This window comes from Ursus maritimus, unplaced genomic scaffold (genome assembly GCF_017311325.1).
Source record: "Ursus maritimus isolate PB19 unplaced genomic scaffold, ASM1731132v1 scaffold_25, whole genome shotgun sequence".
Taxonomy (NCBI): Eukaryota; Metazoa; Chordata; class Mammalia; order Carnivora; family Ursidae; genus Ursus; species Ursus maritimus.
In genome coordinates, this window is record NW_024425008.1 from 30,039,073 (window position 1) to 30,055,714 (window position 16,642).

General features: G+C 41.4%; 1 protein-coding gene across 1 annotated transcript in view; it reads right to left on the minus strand.

Annotated features, from left to right (window-relative positions):
- Positions 1 to 497: 497 nt before the first annotated feature.
- Positions 498 to 16,642, minus strand: part of SLC39A9 (solute carrier family 39 member 9) — a 52,601-nt gene continuing 36,456 nt past the window's right edge. The window contains exons 3-7 of the mRNA XM_008700276.2: positions 15,425 to 15,622; positions 8,074 to 8,142; positions 6,899 to 6,984; positions 6,002 to 6,136; positions 498 to 4,461 (exon numbers count right to left, since the gene is read on the minus strand). Of these exons, the coding sequence (XP_008698498.1) occupies positions 4,231 to 4,461; positions 6,002 to 6,136; positions 6,899 to 6,984; positions 8,074 to 8,142; positions 15,425 to 15,622 (719 nt within the window). The 3' untranslated portion in view covers positions 498 to 4,230. The remainder of the gene's footprint in view (positions 4,462 to 6,001; positions 6,137 to 6,898; positions 6,985 to 8,073; positions 8,143 to 15,424; positions 15,623 to 16,642) is intronic.

Genomic DNA, 16,642 nt, shown 5'->3' on the forward strand with positions numbered 1-16,642 from the left:
GGACACAAGGTCGCTTACTTCTGACATTATAAAAACGACACTGTAGGGTGCTGCCCTAACTTATAGGAGTTAGAAACAAATGTACAAGCTGCACTTCTATTAAAATCTCTATTTCTAGGGGCAGGTGTTCACAGCCTCTATATACTCCTAGAACAACTCTGCCCTTTGACTGAACCCACTGTGATGGGGGTCTGTTGCTTTTTTTTTTTTTCTGGGCGTATACTACCTTCCTAAATATTTCTTAACAATGATGGAAAAGCAAAATAAAAGTCAATGAATTAGTATCTTTTGGGACAGTGGTGTATTGGGTCCTTCATCTCCCTTTCTCCTTTGCATCCCTCCTTCCCTAAAGGATCTGCATATAGGGGGCACATCTTTCCCCTGCCCTTGAAAGCTTTTCATTACCTTTTCAGATATTCAAATGTGGGTTAAGTCTAGTCATCAAACAGAAAAGCAACCTGCCAAGAGATTAAGTAATGAGCCACTCACATAAGGTATCCACTAATAAAAATTTAATATCAGAAAACAAATCAGAAAACAGCAAAAAAATTTTTTTAACCATTCACAATTAACGTGGAAAGAGACAAAATTATAAGGCAGCCATCCATGGAATGATTTCATGTTTACGAAGGATCCAGAAAAGGGGACATTTAAAATCACTGTTCAGGCTACTGAACCAGGGGAACTGCAGTTTTATCCCATGAGACTTCCAACTTGCTAGAAGATGCTATCAGAAAAGAGATCAAAGCCAATTTCCTTGCGTTTGGCTGAGCATATCTAGAGAATTCCCAATGGTTGTCTAGTCCTTTCCTTCAAGTCACAAATTTCCCTCAAGTCTCCTGGGGTGAATCTAGATGTCTCAGGTACAAAGGGGGGGGGGGAATTCCATCATTGGTTTTAATTTCATAGCATCTCCAACAGCGCTCTTGGGCTCACTCTGTTTTGAGTGGAAATTTTCTAATGGAAGGTGGTTCTCCTGTAGACCACCTTCCACTGCAGCAGTTCGGGAAGAAGCTGGTCAATATTCACGGTCTCTCAAGGGGCCCAGGGCCCTGTAGGCAAGAACATTTTTGGGGGGCCTGGACTGTTGGTAGACAGCTGCCCTGTTTAGTACCTAGCTACCATGGGTCCGAGGGGGCATAATACTCCAATGCTGCTGTGTCCTCCTAGTTCTAATCCTTGAAAAAGAGAAAAACCAGGCAGTGACACTTAGAAGTAGCTGGTAAAACACAATTTCACCATCTCCTCTCTACAAAGAACTGACCCCCTCAAAACAACCACCTCTGTCCTTTCTCGAATGATTCCAAATACAGGAACAAGGCTGACTCAACTGTTTTGAATAGGGAGATTAAAAAGGTGACGGGGGAAGGGGAAGAGAGAACATGTAGCCTCTGAAGATGGAACTGTTTCCAACTCTCTACACTCCGGTGCAGAGCCTTCGCCTAGAAAAATCTGGCAACAGCGTGCACAGGAAAGCAGCCAGCCCTGGAACAGCGCTGCGTGGGAGAAGTGCGGATGGATACGCAATTCGCTGGAAAACGAGGGGAATGGACCAGTAGTGTTTCCCACCTTCATTTGCCGTTGAAGAGTGCATTCGGAATCTGAAGAAATCTGTCCCTACCAAGGACATGGGGTCAAACTGCAATGAAGACTAACTCTGGTTATGAGGAAGGAAGGGCCAAGCTCCTCATCAGCTGCATCTCTTTGGTAGCCGATAATTCCGTCTGCAGTCACGGCAGCAGCTTAAGTATTAGCACTGTTTCCAAAGGTGTGAGAGCATTAAGGCATCTACATCTAAAGAGGCAGTGAACACAAGGGGAAACAGAACTGAAATGGGCCAGTAAGTGACCACCTCTGTGGCCCCTTCTGGGACACTGCCCAGCAAGAGCAAGTTCTCCCCTCAATGCAGAAGGCCTCTGCCACGCTGCTCGGTCCCCTGCTGCCTGGAGGTGCATTTGAGCCCTCTACGGTGACTATGGCTGTTTCTGCCTGCTCACCCGGAGAGATGAATAGCTCCCGAGGCAGCGGCTCTAAAGTCTGGGAAAGCCTGCGGCTTCTGAGAGCTGTAGGCCTTGCAAGGTTTGCTTATTAATGTGAGGTCCAGAGGGGAAGGCAAATTTGGAAGTTTGATGGTTCAATCCTTGCCAGAGTTCAACCCCCGCCCCCCCAGCAAGATATTCGAGCCAAACTTTTCATGATGGCAAGGCACGGCTGAAAGAGGCTTTGGCCACAGAACAAAGGTCTCATCATTGCACGCAACAGTAGGATAGAAAGTGCTGCTACCCAAACCAAACTGGACACTCAGATGTGCTATTTATTTAACAAAGTAAATTTCCAGGGAGAATCAAGGCAACCATGACATCTCGAAGGACCAGACGAACCCCCTGACTCCCATAAGTCAGAGCTGTTATCAGGAAAGTCACTCAGACTTTCCAGACTGTACCTTCTGTTGGTTTTAATATCATATGCAATGGTTGCCAGCCACTATACAAAACCATAACCTATTTATGCTACTTTGGTCTACGGCCAGCAGAGGGCTCACAAGTTCTATTTCCATAGCTGCTGACCCAGTGACAAATCTAGGAAGGAAATAAAGAAATTATAGGCATGCTGGCATATACGTCATATAAAACATTTTACGAACTCCTAAACCCACTGCCCCGAAGAAAATAGTCTTGGTTCCCTCTTTGTATAATGTGTTTTGAAATGGTACAGAAAATCAAAATAAATTAATAACATAGCATTATACACTTAGTTGATAACACAAAGTTTACAGGGATTTTGGCAAATATGGAAAAATCATCCCAGTTTGTTAAACACTTTTACTAATCTCAACTGTTTATATGACCAGAATATTAGTGATTGTGTCATCTCACATATGAGGAAGTGATATTTTAAGGGCTTAACAAAGTTGCATTTGACACAAAGGTAACTTCACTGAAGGGAATAAAGAACAGAGACAATGTTATCTTCATCATCACAGTTCAAGAAGTGGTTGTCCTGATGAGAATTCAATTCACACAGATAACCAACATTGCCACCTGCAGTAAGCAGCAAATTATAGATAGGGAGGAGGGGCTGGGGGGAAAAGTCTGGAGAAGAGCATGGAAAAGATGAAGAGACAAGAGACATGATTTCAGTAAGCTTTAAATCAACAGGCAAACACTTCCCACTTGTCATACTTTGACTTTCTTCACTGCTCCAGGTGCTTATGTGATGCTGACCCAGCACTCCCCATGGGACACCAAGTATTTTCCCAGAGGGACTGCTAGTCTGCTAAGATAAATACGTAAAAAGAAAAAAAGGGACAACATAGGTTTTGGTAATCTTACTTTTAAAAAGATTATGACAAAGATGTCAGTTACTATCCCAATTCACTTAACACCTTTCATTTCCAAAAGACACTTCCGGATCTGACTGTTCTTGAAGGAAAGCCTGCGTGGGCCTGAACCTACCGGAACTTGGCTCCTCTGCACTGGAGGCAGGTATTCTGCAAAGGAGAACTTGAGAAGAAAAACTAGTCGCCTCCCTCGATGCCAGTCCCTCTCTGTTGCTCCATTTGATGGAATGGCAGGCTCTCTTTAAAGAGGCAGATGTGAAAGAAGGTGTCGTCTCTCCAGACATTCTCTTTTCAACGGACAGCTCTCGAGTAAAAAGTCAGTTTTTCATGTGCCTTGCTGTCATTTTCCTGACTCTTGCCCCAAACAAACTACAATTCCCTTTAGCATCTAGGACAGTGGGCATCATGACCTTTATCAAGGCATGCGGCACAGACGCTAAAGCACCAGGCTTACACGGCGGGAACCATGTTAAGAATCAATGCGTGAAGTAAGTGGCAGAGCCTCTAGACTAAGAAAGAGACTTAGCTTAATTACAGAACACTGTACTTTCATAATTATTATTTCATTGTGAGTATGAAGTTCTCCACTTTTCCTTAAAACAAAACTCCATCTTCCCTGAGAATAGGGTTAAGAGAAACATCAAAACTCAGAATGCCAAGGGCCCTTTAAAAAACAACACAACGGAATGTCTATATCCAGTCGCAGAGCGTTGTTTCTACTCTAAAAGCTTTCCAATACGCCAGGTTTTAATCTCACCTCCCTCTGGACTCCAGGAATACAGGTGGAGATGGGCGAGCTGAGACAAGAGACTGAGGAAGTGAGCACTGTCACGTGCTGGCTGTTCTCTCGGGATGGCCAACAGCCGCGGCCTGAGGCCGGAATCCGACGTTTAATGCTGGTGTCCAACTGACAGGAGGAGCGGGATGAGGCAACCCAGAACGAGGGCGGCCACCTCCAGGCGGCTGAGGCCCTTCCCGCCACTGGGGTCGGTTTTGTGGCTGTGCCCCATTCCTCCCACCTCAGGGAGGACATGTACTGTGGCAACATAAAGAAATGTTCCGGCAGAGAAAAGCATGGCCACTCCAGTGGCATTCACCTCTGAAAGGGCTTCTTTACTGCTCTGTGAATTAAGGGGGGGGGGGGGAGAAGGAAGAAAAATTAAGACAAGTACAATTCAGGGAGAGGAAGAAGTCCTGATTAAAAAAACCACTCAGTATTCATGACTGCTGCGATATGGGACACGGGGGACATCTTGAGATCAGAGCAATTTTGTTATTGATGAGAAGCTTCCAAATTTAAGACTATAGATGACATACACTATTGCTTTTTCAAACAGCTTCAAGTCTGGTTGAACAGGTCTGGCATGTATTATTCTTACAATGGAATCAATGGCATTATTAATGCAAGTATTAAATTTCATACATTCATGTATTCTACTAACACTGAACACACCTCCCTGTACCCCAGGCTCTAGGCTGGGGCTTGAGATACAGTGGTCATCGAGACGCAGTACCTGCCCTCACAGAGGCCAGAAACATAAGCTAATCTTGACACAATTAATTTCAACTTTCTCTTTTAAAAAAGTGGACCTATGGACTACGACCATTAATTAAAAATTTAAGAAGAGAATACGCCATAACGTAACATGTAACTGCACGGCTCCTGAATTATACCTTCCTGTCAGAAGTTCTAAAGACTTGCACCGATCAATGAAGTGATAGGTAGGGTAATACTTTAAAAAGAACTATATATTGGTTGTTGACTGAAAGAAGAGAAGAGTTTTCAAATGATCAGAGAGGGTTTTTATAATACCTCATTTGTTAGCAATCCAGATCAACAAACCTGATTAACAGGAACTTAATCGTGTTTGAATCACCTCATTTTTCACATGTTCTTTTCAATACAAGTTTTACTGTTTCAACTATGAATGGAATGACACTGAGAAGAATCAATGACCTTCAGAGAGAGTACGGGGGAAATCAGTTCCCATGAACTAGCCCTGAGTCAGTTTGGTTCTAAGATTTTCCTCCTGTGGCCACTCAGTTGACACTGAAGTACCACAGGGAGGGTTGTTCAGACCTGCAGCCCCAGGGGACAGAACTGGAAGGCAGGGAAAGGTCCACCCTGAACAACAGGGAAGAATGCCCAGGCTCGAAAGTGACAAGTGACACATGTTACTTCAGGTCTGAGGTTACGTTCAGTGTAATGCTAAAGAACTGGATATTTAGCATTTGGTGATATGAGAATATAGACATCTCTGCTTATCCCCTCTGCTCCTCAAAACTGCTGTTTGTTTGTCCCTCACTCTTCATGCACCTCCTTAAACATTAAATACATACTGTTGTGACTTATTATATAGCTGTCAAACAAAATTAGTGTGTTTGGTTAGGCTCGGGTTATGCTATTTTAAAGATCATATATCTGTGCAAATGTTTTCAGAACTGATAGGGAAGAAATTTTCAAACTAAATGAAATAGGAAAATGCTCTAAATTTATGAAGAGAATGCCTTGGAATTAAGATGTTTACCTTGTACTGGCTTTTACTCCTAATTTCATCTTTAGTTTGAGGGGGTAACTTAATTGCAAACTCAACATAATTCTGGTAAATCACAAAAGAATTAGATACTTGTCTAGATAAGCTAGGAATGAATCAGGCTTACCTTACTTAGTCCTAAGTATGTCACCATGGACATAACTGGTGCTGCCAGTGCAAAGACCAGTAAGTGTTTTCTGATTCGATTCCGTTCTAGGCCAGCATGCATTAAGAAGGAAACCAGCCCAAAAGCAGCTGGTGCCTGGAAAAGAAAAAGTATTCCTAATTACTCTTAGAGTAGGGATTGCTTCTATATTATGAAGTATATAAAATTCTCACAAAAAAATTCTTGACTGAATTCACACACACACACACACACACACACACACACACACACACACACACAAATGGTACCAAGACTGAGTCTGTCTTTTAAGAATTAATGTTCTGGGGTGCCTGGGTGGCGCAGTTGTTAAGCGTCTGCCTTCGGCTCAGGGAGTGATCCCGGGGTCCTGGGATCGAGCCCCACATCAGGCTCCTCTGCTAGGAGCCTGCTTCTTCCTCTCCCACTCCCCCTGCTGTGTTCCCTCTCTCGCTGGCTGTCTCTATCTCTGTCAAATAGGTAAATAAAATCTTTTAAAAAAAAAATTAATGTTCTAAGCTAAGAAAATATCCTACTTTTGTGTGTGTGTTTCTTAGATAGTAGGGGAAAAAAAACAGTCAAGAAAAGAGTATAAGAAAACAAAAACACTTATGAACAAAAATTACTTTAAAATATAGAAATCTGTAGAGAATTTAAGAGTTTGTGTATATGGCCATAAAAAAAAGTCCCTTCACGTGAAAGTTTAAGAAAATAGTAGCAAAAAACCCTAGCTATGAGCAGAGCTAGTCAACTGTCTCAAATGAATGACAATTATGAAAACAACTAAAAACATCTTCCCATTCCAAAAAATGTGCATGACCAGAGAGAAATTGTAATTATGAATATATTCAATATCAAATCTTCCACTAAAATTCTGCTTACCTTATGTAGCATTATTGCCACAAACACGATTAACTGGACGCTAGTCTGTGAAGTAGAGGCTGCCGCTCCTAAGGCCACACCGTCTGCTAAACTCAGAAAAAATAAATCATAGAACACTATAACAACAACAACAACAACAGTGTAGTAGTTCCGTGTGTGGGCTTTCGAGTCAAGCAGAACTGCATCTGACTCTGGGAAGGTTCCTTAACTTTTCTGAACCATAGCCTTCTCATCTCAATGGGCTCAAGGAAGTATGTATTCTTAGGATTTTCATGAGGGTTAAATGAGATAACACAGGTAAACAGCTTAGCACCTGGCCCCAAATATTCAATATGTCAGCTGTTATAACAGAAATCGCAGAGACTGCAAGGTAAGCATCTTTGCGTCTTGTAGGTGAAAAAACACAAAATACAGATACTCCAACTCTACATAGATGATTGATACACAAGAAGTAAATACTGGCTGAAGGGATGAACTTTTGTCAGATGAGCAGGCTATACTCGAAAGGCCCAGGTGACAGTGCGCCACCTCCCACGTGCCTTTGTCAGTCACAGACTCCGACTGCTGGGCCTGGTCTTCGGTTGTGACTCCAAGGCACGCCCAGTCAGCGACGCCGCGCCTTCTGCATTCTACAGCCCACCTCTGCCTCAACGGGCACTTCGGATTTATACTGAGCAACAGTGCTCTTCAGTACAAAAATGTCAAGGCTCTTTCCCAGACGAGGCTCTAGGGCAAAGGTCAGACATTTTTTTCTTAAAGGGCAGAAAGAAACTATTTCAGGCTTTGAACGCCATTTGCTCCCTTACAGTCGCTGCACTCCGCCATTACTGTGCAAAGGCAGCCACAGATGATATGTAAACAAGCGGGCATGGCTGTGGTCCAAAAAAACTTTATTTAGGGTGCTGCAATTTGAATTGCATGTAATTTTCATCTGCCACAAAATATTCTCCTCCGTTAAAAATATAAATATAGAATATAAAAACTGTTCTTAGCTTGCAAATCCCTGATGCTGAGTACGCCTGGGCTTGTGCTTGTGTTTGGGGGACTTCATGAAGCAACCCTCTCCCCGAAGGCCAGCCCGAGAGCACTTCATGGGGATGGTCCCTGGGATGTACACACTAAGCCTCCCACGCTGAGACAGGAGAGAAAGGGGTCTCAGTGCCATCCAACCCTACCTGCAGCATGGACGACCAGACCCAATGTGGTGGTGATTTTGGAATTGCTGGGCCTTGCTGTTTCTGGATCTGAAGTAAAAATAAGCAAGTCAGCCACGAAGCAATGTGAAACAGATACTGCTAGAACAGTGACCTGGAGGTGGAAGAATTCTTTGAAAGCTCTTAAAGTACATTATATTTTCCCCATGACTATCTTTGCTCTTTGGCTTCAAACACTTAGAAGCTTCCTCTGTCCTGAAAGAGGGGGGCAGGAGGAACTCTTCATTCATCCCAGCCTTCCCTGAGCAGACAAATGTAACCCCCAACTGCCTCAACTGCCTCCCACCTCTTAACCCTGCGGCTTTCCCTGGAGGTGCTCTGTGGCCTCTCAGCGCTTCTCTGCAGACCAATCTCGTTGTCACTGCCGCCTGCCCCCCTTCCCCAGCCTCCTGCAACTTTATCTTTATTCCAACACCAAAATGTCTGTCACGTGTGCCCTTCTCTATTTTGTCGCCACCATCCTGACCTAAATTTGCGTCCACCTGAACCTGAATGAGCAACAGGCTCCCCGCTGGTCTCCCCCTGCTCTCCTTTCTCCCAAATCTAACTCGTCCTACACATCCTTGTCCGATTCCTCTCTGAATCACTCTACTCTTCCGAAATGTCAGTTATCTGCTGCTTTTCAGACTCAGTCCAGACTGCTCTATTAAGTGGGTTCTTAAGCTCTTCATCAACTGGTATCACCTTATTTCTCACTATTCAGTCCCGTTAAACCAGTTTCTTTTAATACCTTCCATCAAAACCTTTTCATTGTCCCTTCCCCAAATCTCTCATCCTTAATTCTTGGCATGAACTTATTAAACTTCTCAGCTCATCGATCTGAAACCTAGACACTGTTCAAAGTGTAATTCTAGCACCACTTTCCTCAAGAAAGAATCAAAGGTTAATTCCAGCTCAAAAGGTTCCCCTTGCCTAAAAACCAAGAGTTCTATGTGCACAGACCCTACATGGTACTTCAAAGTTTTCCCAGATCACACCCGAGCTATATACAACTGTTTTCACTCAAATAGGTCTTATACCCCCAGACTGACTGTAAACTACACAAAAGTGAATTTTCCACTTCTTTCCGTTTCTTTTTCACGTCTTATAGAATGTAGCACAGCACTGGAAACCCAATAGCTGTTAAAAATTCCTTATTGGAGAGTGGAAAAAAAATATTTCTCTGTGTCACATGAATGTTTCTGCTATAACAGAAAATATACAAGCAAGTAAATAATGTTGGAACAACATAAAATTAAAAGATGGGGACATCAAAATGCCAGATGAAATGACAGATGGACATTAGCCAAATAAATTCCAAGGGATTTAATCTTCTGGGAAAAACCAGAACACATAAGGAATGGTTTACAGTGGAAAAAACATATACAAGTAAAGTAACATGTTATCATTTTAGTAAAAATAAAATTATCTTCTAATTAAAACAATGCAAGGAAGGGAAGCTAAACCCCCTAATTGGTCGGAGACAACAAATATTTCAATTTCACCCCAAACTGTGAAGAATATCATATTATACTGTGTGACAAGCTTGTTTTGACTTTCCTTTACACAGTCTTGTGATCTAGTTATAAATAGCAACTTAACTAAAAATTAAAGGCTTTAAAATTAAAACACAGTTTTTATAAATCTTTAGGAAAAGACTGTACTTCAGCATAAATTTAATAAATGAATTTTTACTGATATTCAATAATATATAAAACCTTACAGATAATAGGTAAAACCAGATTATCAGATACATGAAAGTGAGCAAAAACAGTGATTTCAGAGATGAAACAGGAGGAAGAAAAAAGGAACACACACTATTTTTAAATCTTCGTATAGGATTATAGGGCACTAATGCGGCTTCATATGCATTTAAAATTGAAACTGACAAGAATCACAAAAATGTCCTAAACGCCACTGTGAGCAACTATGTAATGCAGTTGGAATCAGATACCATCCCACCAGAGGGTGCTTCTCATTTGCTATTTGGTAAAAGCACACGAATAAAACCGTGTACTCCTAAATCAATTTCTCAATACATGTAAGACCGTTAAAAAAGAAAAAGTATACGGAAAAAAACTCAAAAGAAATAGTATATGGAACGAGATTAACAAAACAAAAAGTAGCCTTGGACTAAAAATGCTAATTAAGTTCAATGAATTTTGAAAAAAAACCTTTTATTTGGAAATAATTTCAAATCTTTCAAATAATCTTTGAAATAATAATTTGAAATAATCTTTCAAATCTTCAGAAAAGTTTCAAGAATGTTCAAAAAACACTCACTACTCGTTTCTCAGAATGACCTACTGTCTAACATTCTGCCCCATTTGCTTCATTATTCGTGCTCATGTTCTTTCTGTAGCCACACACCACACACACACACACACTTTTTTTTCTGTACCATTTCAAAGTAAGTTGCATACATCGTAACTCTACCCCCAGATACCTCAAAGTATATTTCCTAAAAGAAAGGATATTTTCTTATATAATCGCAGTACAACGATCAGCTTCAGTAAGTTTAATACTGATACTTTTTTTCTAATTTCTCTTGCATATTCTAATTTTGTTAACTGCCCAGGAAAGTCTTTCAGAGAATCCCCCCGCCCCCCCCGGGAAGGATCCAGTCTGGGATCATACACGCACTCAGTTGTGTCTCTTTAGTCCCCTTTAATCTGGAGCATTTTCTCTGCCTTTGACTTTTGTGACACTGATAACTTTCAAGAATACATGTCCCTTCCTGAGCCCTTCTTGTGTTTTAATAGAATGATCCCTTCCAGGGCGCCTGGGTGGCTCAGGTCATGATCCCAGGGTCCTGGGGTGGAGTCCCACGTCGGTCTCCTGACTCAGTGGGGAGCCTGTTTCTCCCTCTCCTACTCCCCCTGCTTGTGTTCTCTCTTTCTGTCAAATAAATAAATAAAATCTTAGGGGGAAACAAAAAGAACGGGTTTGTCTGACGTGGCCTTAGATTACGCACCCTCAGACAGAATGCCACACAGGTGCTGCTTCTCAGGATGTCGCGTCTACAGGCACAGAATGTACGTCTACCTGCTGCTTGCTAGCAGAGTGAATTTTGGATTATATCCTGGACATTGTGAATGTTATCTTGGGGATACTCTGGATTCTATTATATGCCTCCAAAGAGTGTCCATTTTGTGTTTTGCCTGAAGTCCCTTGGTTTGGCTTAAACTGCCAAGTCTGTCTGTTAGGCAGCTGCTCAAATCCCAGCTCAGTTCTTTCCTCTTTAGCTGCATCTGCCCGCAAAAGAATGGTTCAGGGCTCAGCCAGACTTGGGTCGAGTTTATACATAAAATCTGGGGCTGTGTTTCTCTGTCTCTCTCCTTTCTAAGATTCTCCCTTCGCTTTCCAGTGGCTGTAGTTACCCTGACCTCTAGTTCCTTAGGCTGGAGAGACCGAGTTTTCTATCAGTTTTAGCTACCCCAACTGGGTGCTGACTGCTTGAAGCAGTAAAAACAGAAACTTACCCTATTCCAAGGGTTGACTCCCCTCCAATATTTTCCTGCTTTAGGTCACTCTCTAGTGTTTTTAGGTAGTGGTTTTTCAAATTTGCCCAGAGTTCATTGTTATCTGTGAGGAGGCTGGTCTGATAGGCACTTATTTGCCCACACTGAAAACAGACACCAATGACATTAACCTTGATCATCTGGTCAAGGTACTACTGGATTTCTTCATTTCATTACTCCTTTTTCCCTTGCAACTAATAAATCAAAACTTATCCCCTAGATTTAACATTTGTTGATTCTGGCCTGCGCTAATTTTTACCACGAAGCTTGCAAAAAGGATTTTCTCCTGCCGGCACTCTTTCCACACTTACAAGTTGGCATTTAGCAATCCACTGGAAGCAAGTGTTCTCCCTCCTCCTTCCCCTCCTCTCTCTCACGTGGATGTGCTCAGCGCTTCCCATTTTCTCAATGGTTTTCGCTTCCTTACTGTATGTAATTATTTTGGTACTCAAACTGTCTTAGATCTGGCCAGCGGGAACCCCTTCAAGCTGGTTCTATACTCTGTGACAAGTTTCCATTGTCTTCCTTTCTACTTTTTTTTTTTTTTTTTTTTGAGCACTAGATGTTCCAAGCTCATTTTGTACTTACCCTGCCCCTGTCCTGGAATCAGCCATTTCTCTGAAGAGCCCTGGTATGCTCATTGCTAGTGGGGTGTCTTTACTCCTAGGCCCTCTCTGCAGACAGAGCTAGGACATACATACATGTATACATAAACACACACGTATATATGTACACATATACACACATATACACATATACATTTGAGAAATCATGAGTCCAATCAACTCCAATTCCAGTCCATCCCTATAGGGGTTCTTTCTTGCCTTCCCCCATTCGTGCGTCCCCTCTTCCACAGTGAGAACTCTGCTTCCACCAACAGCAACACACTTACTCAAATCAGAGTAACACTTGCTACATACAATACATCGAAAACAGTTTCAGAGTTGTTTGCACCTGTGCCATCACAAAAAGCAAAGCCTACTAAAAAGAGTTCGGTAATTGTTTATGATTCTCCCCCAACTCCATCCAAAACTAAAAATATATAGTCAAATACTACATTCATACGTCACTTGAGGTTTTTTTTTTTAATCCCCTTCCGTGTGATTGTATTAATCATTTGAATTACAGTTCATCTGCTTCAGTTGGCTTCCCCTATCCTTATTGATTTCGTTTTATTTTTTGAATATGGGAAATATCAGCATGCCCTCCCGAAACTCTTCTACCCCAACCTACCCTGCCCCCACCTCTTACAGGCAACTCTGTCGTCTAGCTGAGCTTTCATGTTTCCTTTCTGTAAAAATAAGCAGACATACGTGTTTTATTCCCTCTTTCTTACACAAAATGTAGTATATGACAGATACTAATTTACATTTCGGCTCCCCCCAACACTTAAAAATATCTCCTAGAAATCTCTATCAATTCACAGAGATCTGATTCCTCATTCTTTTTCACAGCCACCTAGAACTCCATTATATGCACACATCACACTTCATTCAACCAATTTCCATGACTGGACATTTAAGTGGTGTTACAATGATAAATAATGCTGCACTGAATAATCTTGTATTTTCATATTGGTGCTGTATTATCAGAATAAATTTCCAGAAGTGGGATTTTGGGGCTGAAGGATAGATACACACGTAGACTAGTTTGACATGGCCAAACTCCTCTCTGCAGGGCATTTTGTAGTCCCACAGCAACCGATGAGGGTGTGTCTCACTGCAGCTTTGGGAACCAAGCGTACTGTCAAGCTTTTGAATTTTTGCCTGACAGGTGAGAAATGGCGTTTCGGCAGAGTTTTGATTTGCATTCTTAAGTGAAATTGAACATCTTTTCGTATGTTTAAGGACCATTTTAATTATCTTTTTTATGACTCTGTTCAGGTCTTTTGTCTGCGTTCCCACAGATTTTTTTGTAGGCGACGGATTCTTAACCTGGGGTCCATGTAGAAGAACCGGTAAGATGCAGGGGGTGCCTGTGACCCTAACTTGGAAAAAAGCCACATTTTAATTTTTATTAACCTCTAAAGGAAATCCATCATTCCCTTTGATTATGAATATAGACCATAAACTACAAATACTGGTACTACCTATCCTTCATTGCCAGTAGTAATCAGATAATTTCATGTTGTTTTACAGTTGTGGGTATCTTCATATCACTGCTTTCACTCATCACTACTTTAAATTAAGGTGTACAGCTGCCACTGCACTGCATGATTACAGTCTTCTCGTCTGTAGATGCTCATGTGACAAAGCTGGGCAACTACCAGGCGACGCTGCACCTATGGTCATTCAGCCACTAAACGGCAAACGTCATGGGATCTCTCACTGGGGACCAAGACATCTATGCCGCTCTCCAGCAGCTCCAGTCTGCAGAGTTCTCTGTCAGTGTATCTGAAAAGTGATATCTATAAACCTCTCTTATCACCAAACCCTAGGAGTTTGACGCAACTCTTCCAAATTCATTCTATCACAGTGGCATTAAAGTTGTATCATGGATCAGAATCTTTTTTTATTTAATATAAACCATATCAAAGATGTTGATCCAGCCAAAGATGAATTCATTGATCTTTTCTAAAAAATTTTTTTATTTAAATTCAATTTAGTTAACATATAGTGTAGTATTAGTTTCTGGGGCAGAATTTAGTGATTCATCAATTGCATATAATACCCAGTGCTCATTACATCAAGTGCCCTCCTTAATGCCCATCACCCAATTACCCCATCCCCCCACCTAACACCCTTCCAGCAAACCTCAGTTTGTTTCCTACAGTTAAAGAGTTTCTTATGGTTTGCCTCCCTCTCTGTTTTTATCTTACTTTTCCTTCCCTTCCTCTATGTTCACCTGTTTTGTTTCTTAATGAATTCATTGATTTTAAGACAAAAACGTTACTATATCTGGGAGTGCCTGGCTGGCTCAATCAATGGAGCATGTGATTCTTGATCTTGGGGTCAAGGGTTCGAGCCCCATGTTGGGGGTAGAGTTTACTTTAAAAATAAATAATTAATTAAAAAAAATTTTTTTGAAAAGTTATTATGCCTAGAGTTAAATTTTAAGTCTTGGAGAATTGTAGCTGTAGTGGAGGAAGCGTATCTTTCCTTGTGAAGCAAGCTATGAATGTGTTTAAGTATATTTGTAAGAAAATATCTTTGTGAAGCAGGAATTTCTATATTAGTAGCCATCAAAACAAAAAAACAAATCAACTGGATGTTCAACTTGACACTCTGTTGCCTTGTTGAAGCCCGACTCACAATTTAATGTTTCTAGCCAAGCTAAGCAACAAAAGCTGTCATACTGCTGTCCTAAAAAATAAAATCTAACTCCACCTTGCATATGATTTAAATATATTATCTGGTTAATTAATGCATCAATAAAGAAGACATACATTACTATATCATAAATTTGTTTTTAATGTTTTGGAACTGTATTTCAGTATAATCATTTTCTCTGTAATACTATGCGTTATGGTTTACATATTTAAAAACACAATTCCAATAAAATGTCCACAGGCTTCAGAATGCCTAAGGGCTCCACGGAATAAAAAAGGTTACAAATTTCTGCCCCAGACTCTCCATCAAATGAGACAGCTTTAAGATAAACATGGTAATAACCCAATAAGCACTCTCTTGTGCCACATGTCACAACTCACTCACCAGCTCCCCCAACTGAATAAAATGTTCACTAGAACTCAAGAAAGACAAGAGTTTTTGGCACTGAAGAAGACCACTGATATATACTGAATTATTCAATCATCTGTGACTTTCTAAACTGTAAATTTATTGCACTGCCCAGAAAGCCTTGAAGCCACTTACCATCAGTAGAATGCACATGGGAGCTGCCAATCTGGTCTACCAGCAACATGAAAACGAAGCCCAGCACGAGGGAAACGCCAATGTAGGCATGCAGCTGTGTGTGGTCATGGTTGTGCTCATGTTCATGGGCGACTGGTATTTCTGCTGCTTTGTCTGATGCAATCACATTCTGTGTTTCACTCACTTGGTGGTGTTTACCTAGAACAGAATGAACCATAAAGAGAAAATGTTTTCCTCCTTGAAACATTTTCACATAGATGCTTCCATTCTTCTGTATTTCAAGCTCTACTTTACTGCAAAGACATCTACTTCCGATATTACAATCCAGCGAATCATAAACTCCTTTTGGCATGCAGATCTTTTTTTTTTTATTAAGATTTTACTTATTTATTTGACACAGAGAGAGAGAGAGCACAAGCAGGGGGAGTGGCAGGCAGAGGGAGGAAGAGACGGAGGAAGCAGGCTCCTCGTTGGGCAGGACCCTGGTATCATGACCTGAGCCGAAGGCAGACACTTAACCGACTGAGCCACCCAGGCGCCTGGCACGCAGATCTTTTAACTGCCTATTATTCTCAAAAGCTGGAAATAGAAGCAAATCACCAAGGAAGAAAGCAGTCACATTCCCAAGCGATATCGTCCTCAGATCCTCCTATCTGGCTGAGAAATTCGTGCCAATATCATCAAGAAACTACAGTAAGTTTTATTCTGATGAAGACAGGCAAATGAAGAGCAGTAGTAATGAAAATAATTTTAACCAAATTCATCTAGTTTTAGATCTAGGTTGACTTAGAAATTGCAAATAAAGAGCAAATAGTATAAAACTTTAAGCTTTAAAAAATATCAGGAGGGGGGCGCCTGGGTGGCTCAGATAGTTAAGCATCTCCTTTCGACTTAGGTCATGATCTCTGGGTCCTGGCATTGATCCTGAGTCCAGCTCCTGGCTCAGCAGGGAATCTTGCTTCTCCCTCTCTCTCTGCCTCTCCTCACTGCTCGTGTTCTCTCTCTCAAATGAATAAATAAAATCTTAAAAAATATATATCAGGAGGCAATCACTAACTAGAAACCAAAAGGGCAGAGCAGTTTAAGAAACAGCCTTCCATTTAAATTCAGTCCTAGAAATGCAATTGCTGGGATACTCTGAATTACAGGAAGTGACACTTGGCCAAGTAATACTTCTAATTTATATTCACATATGACACTCAAAGCATAAATACTTGA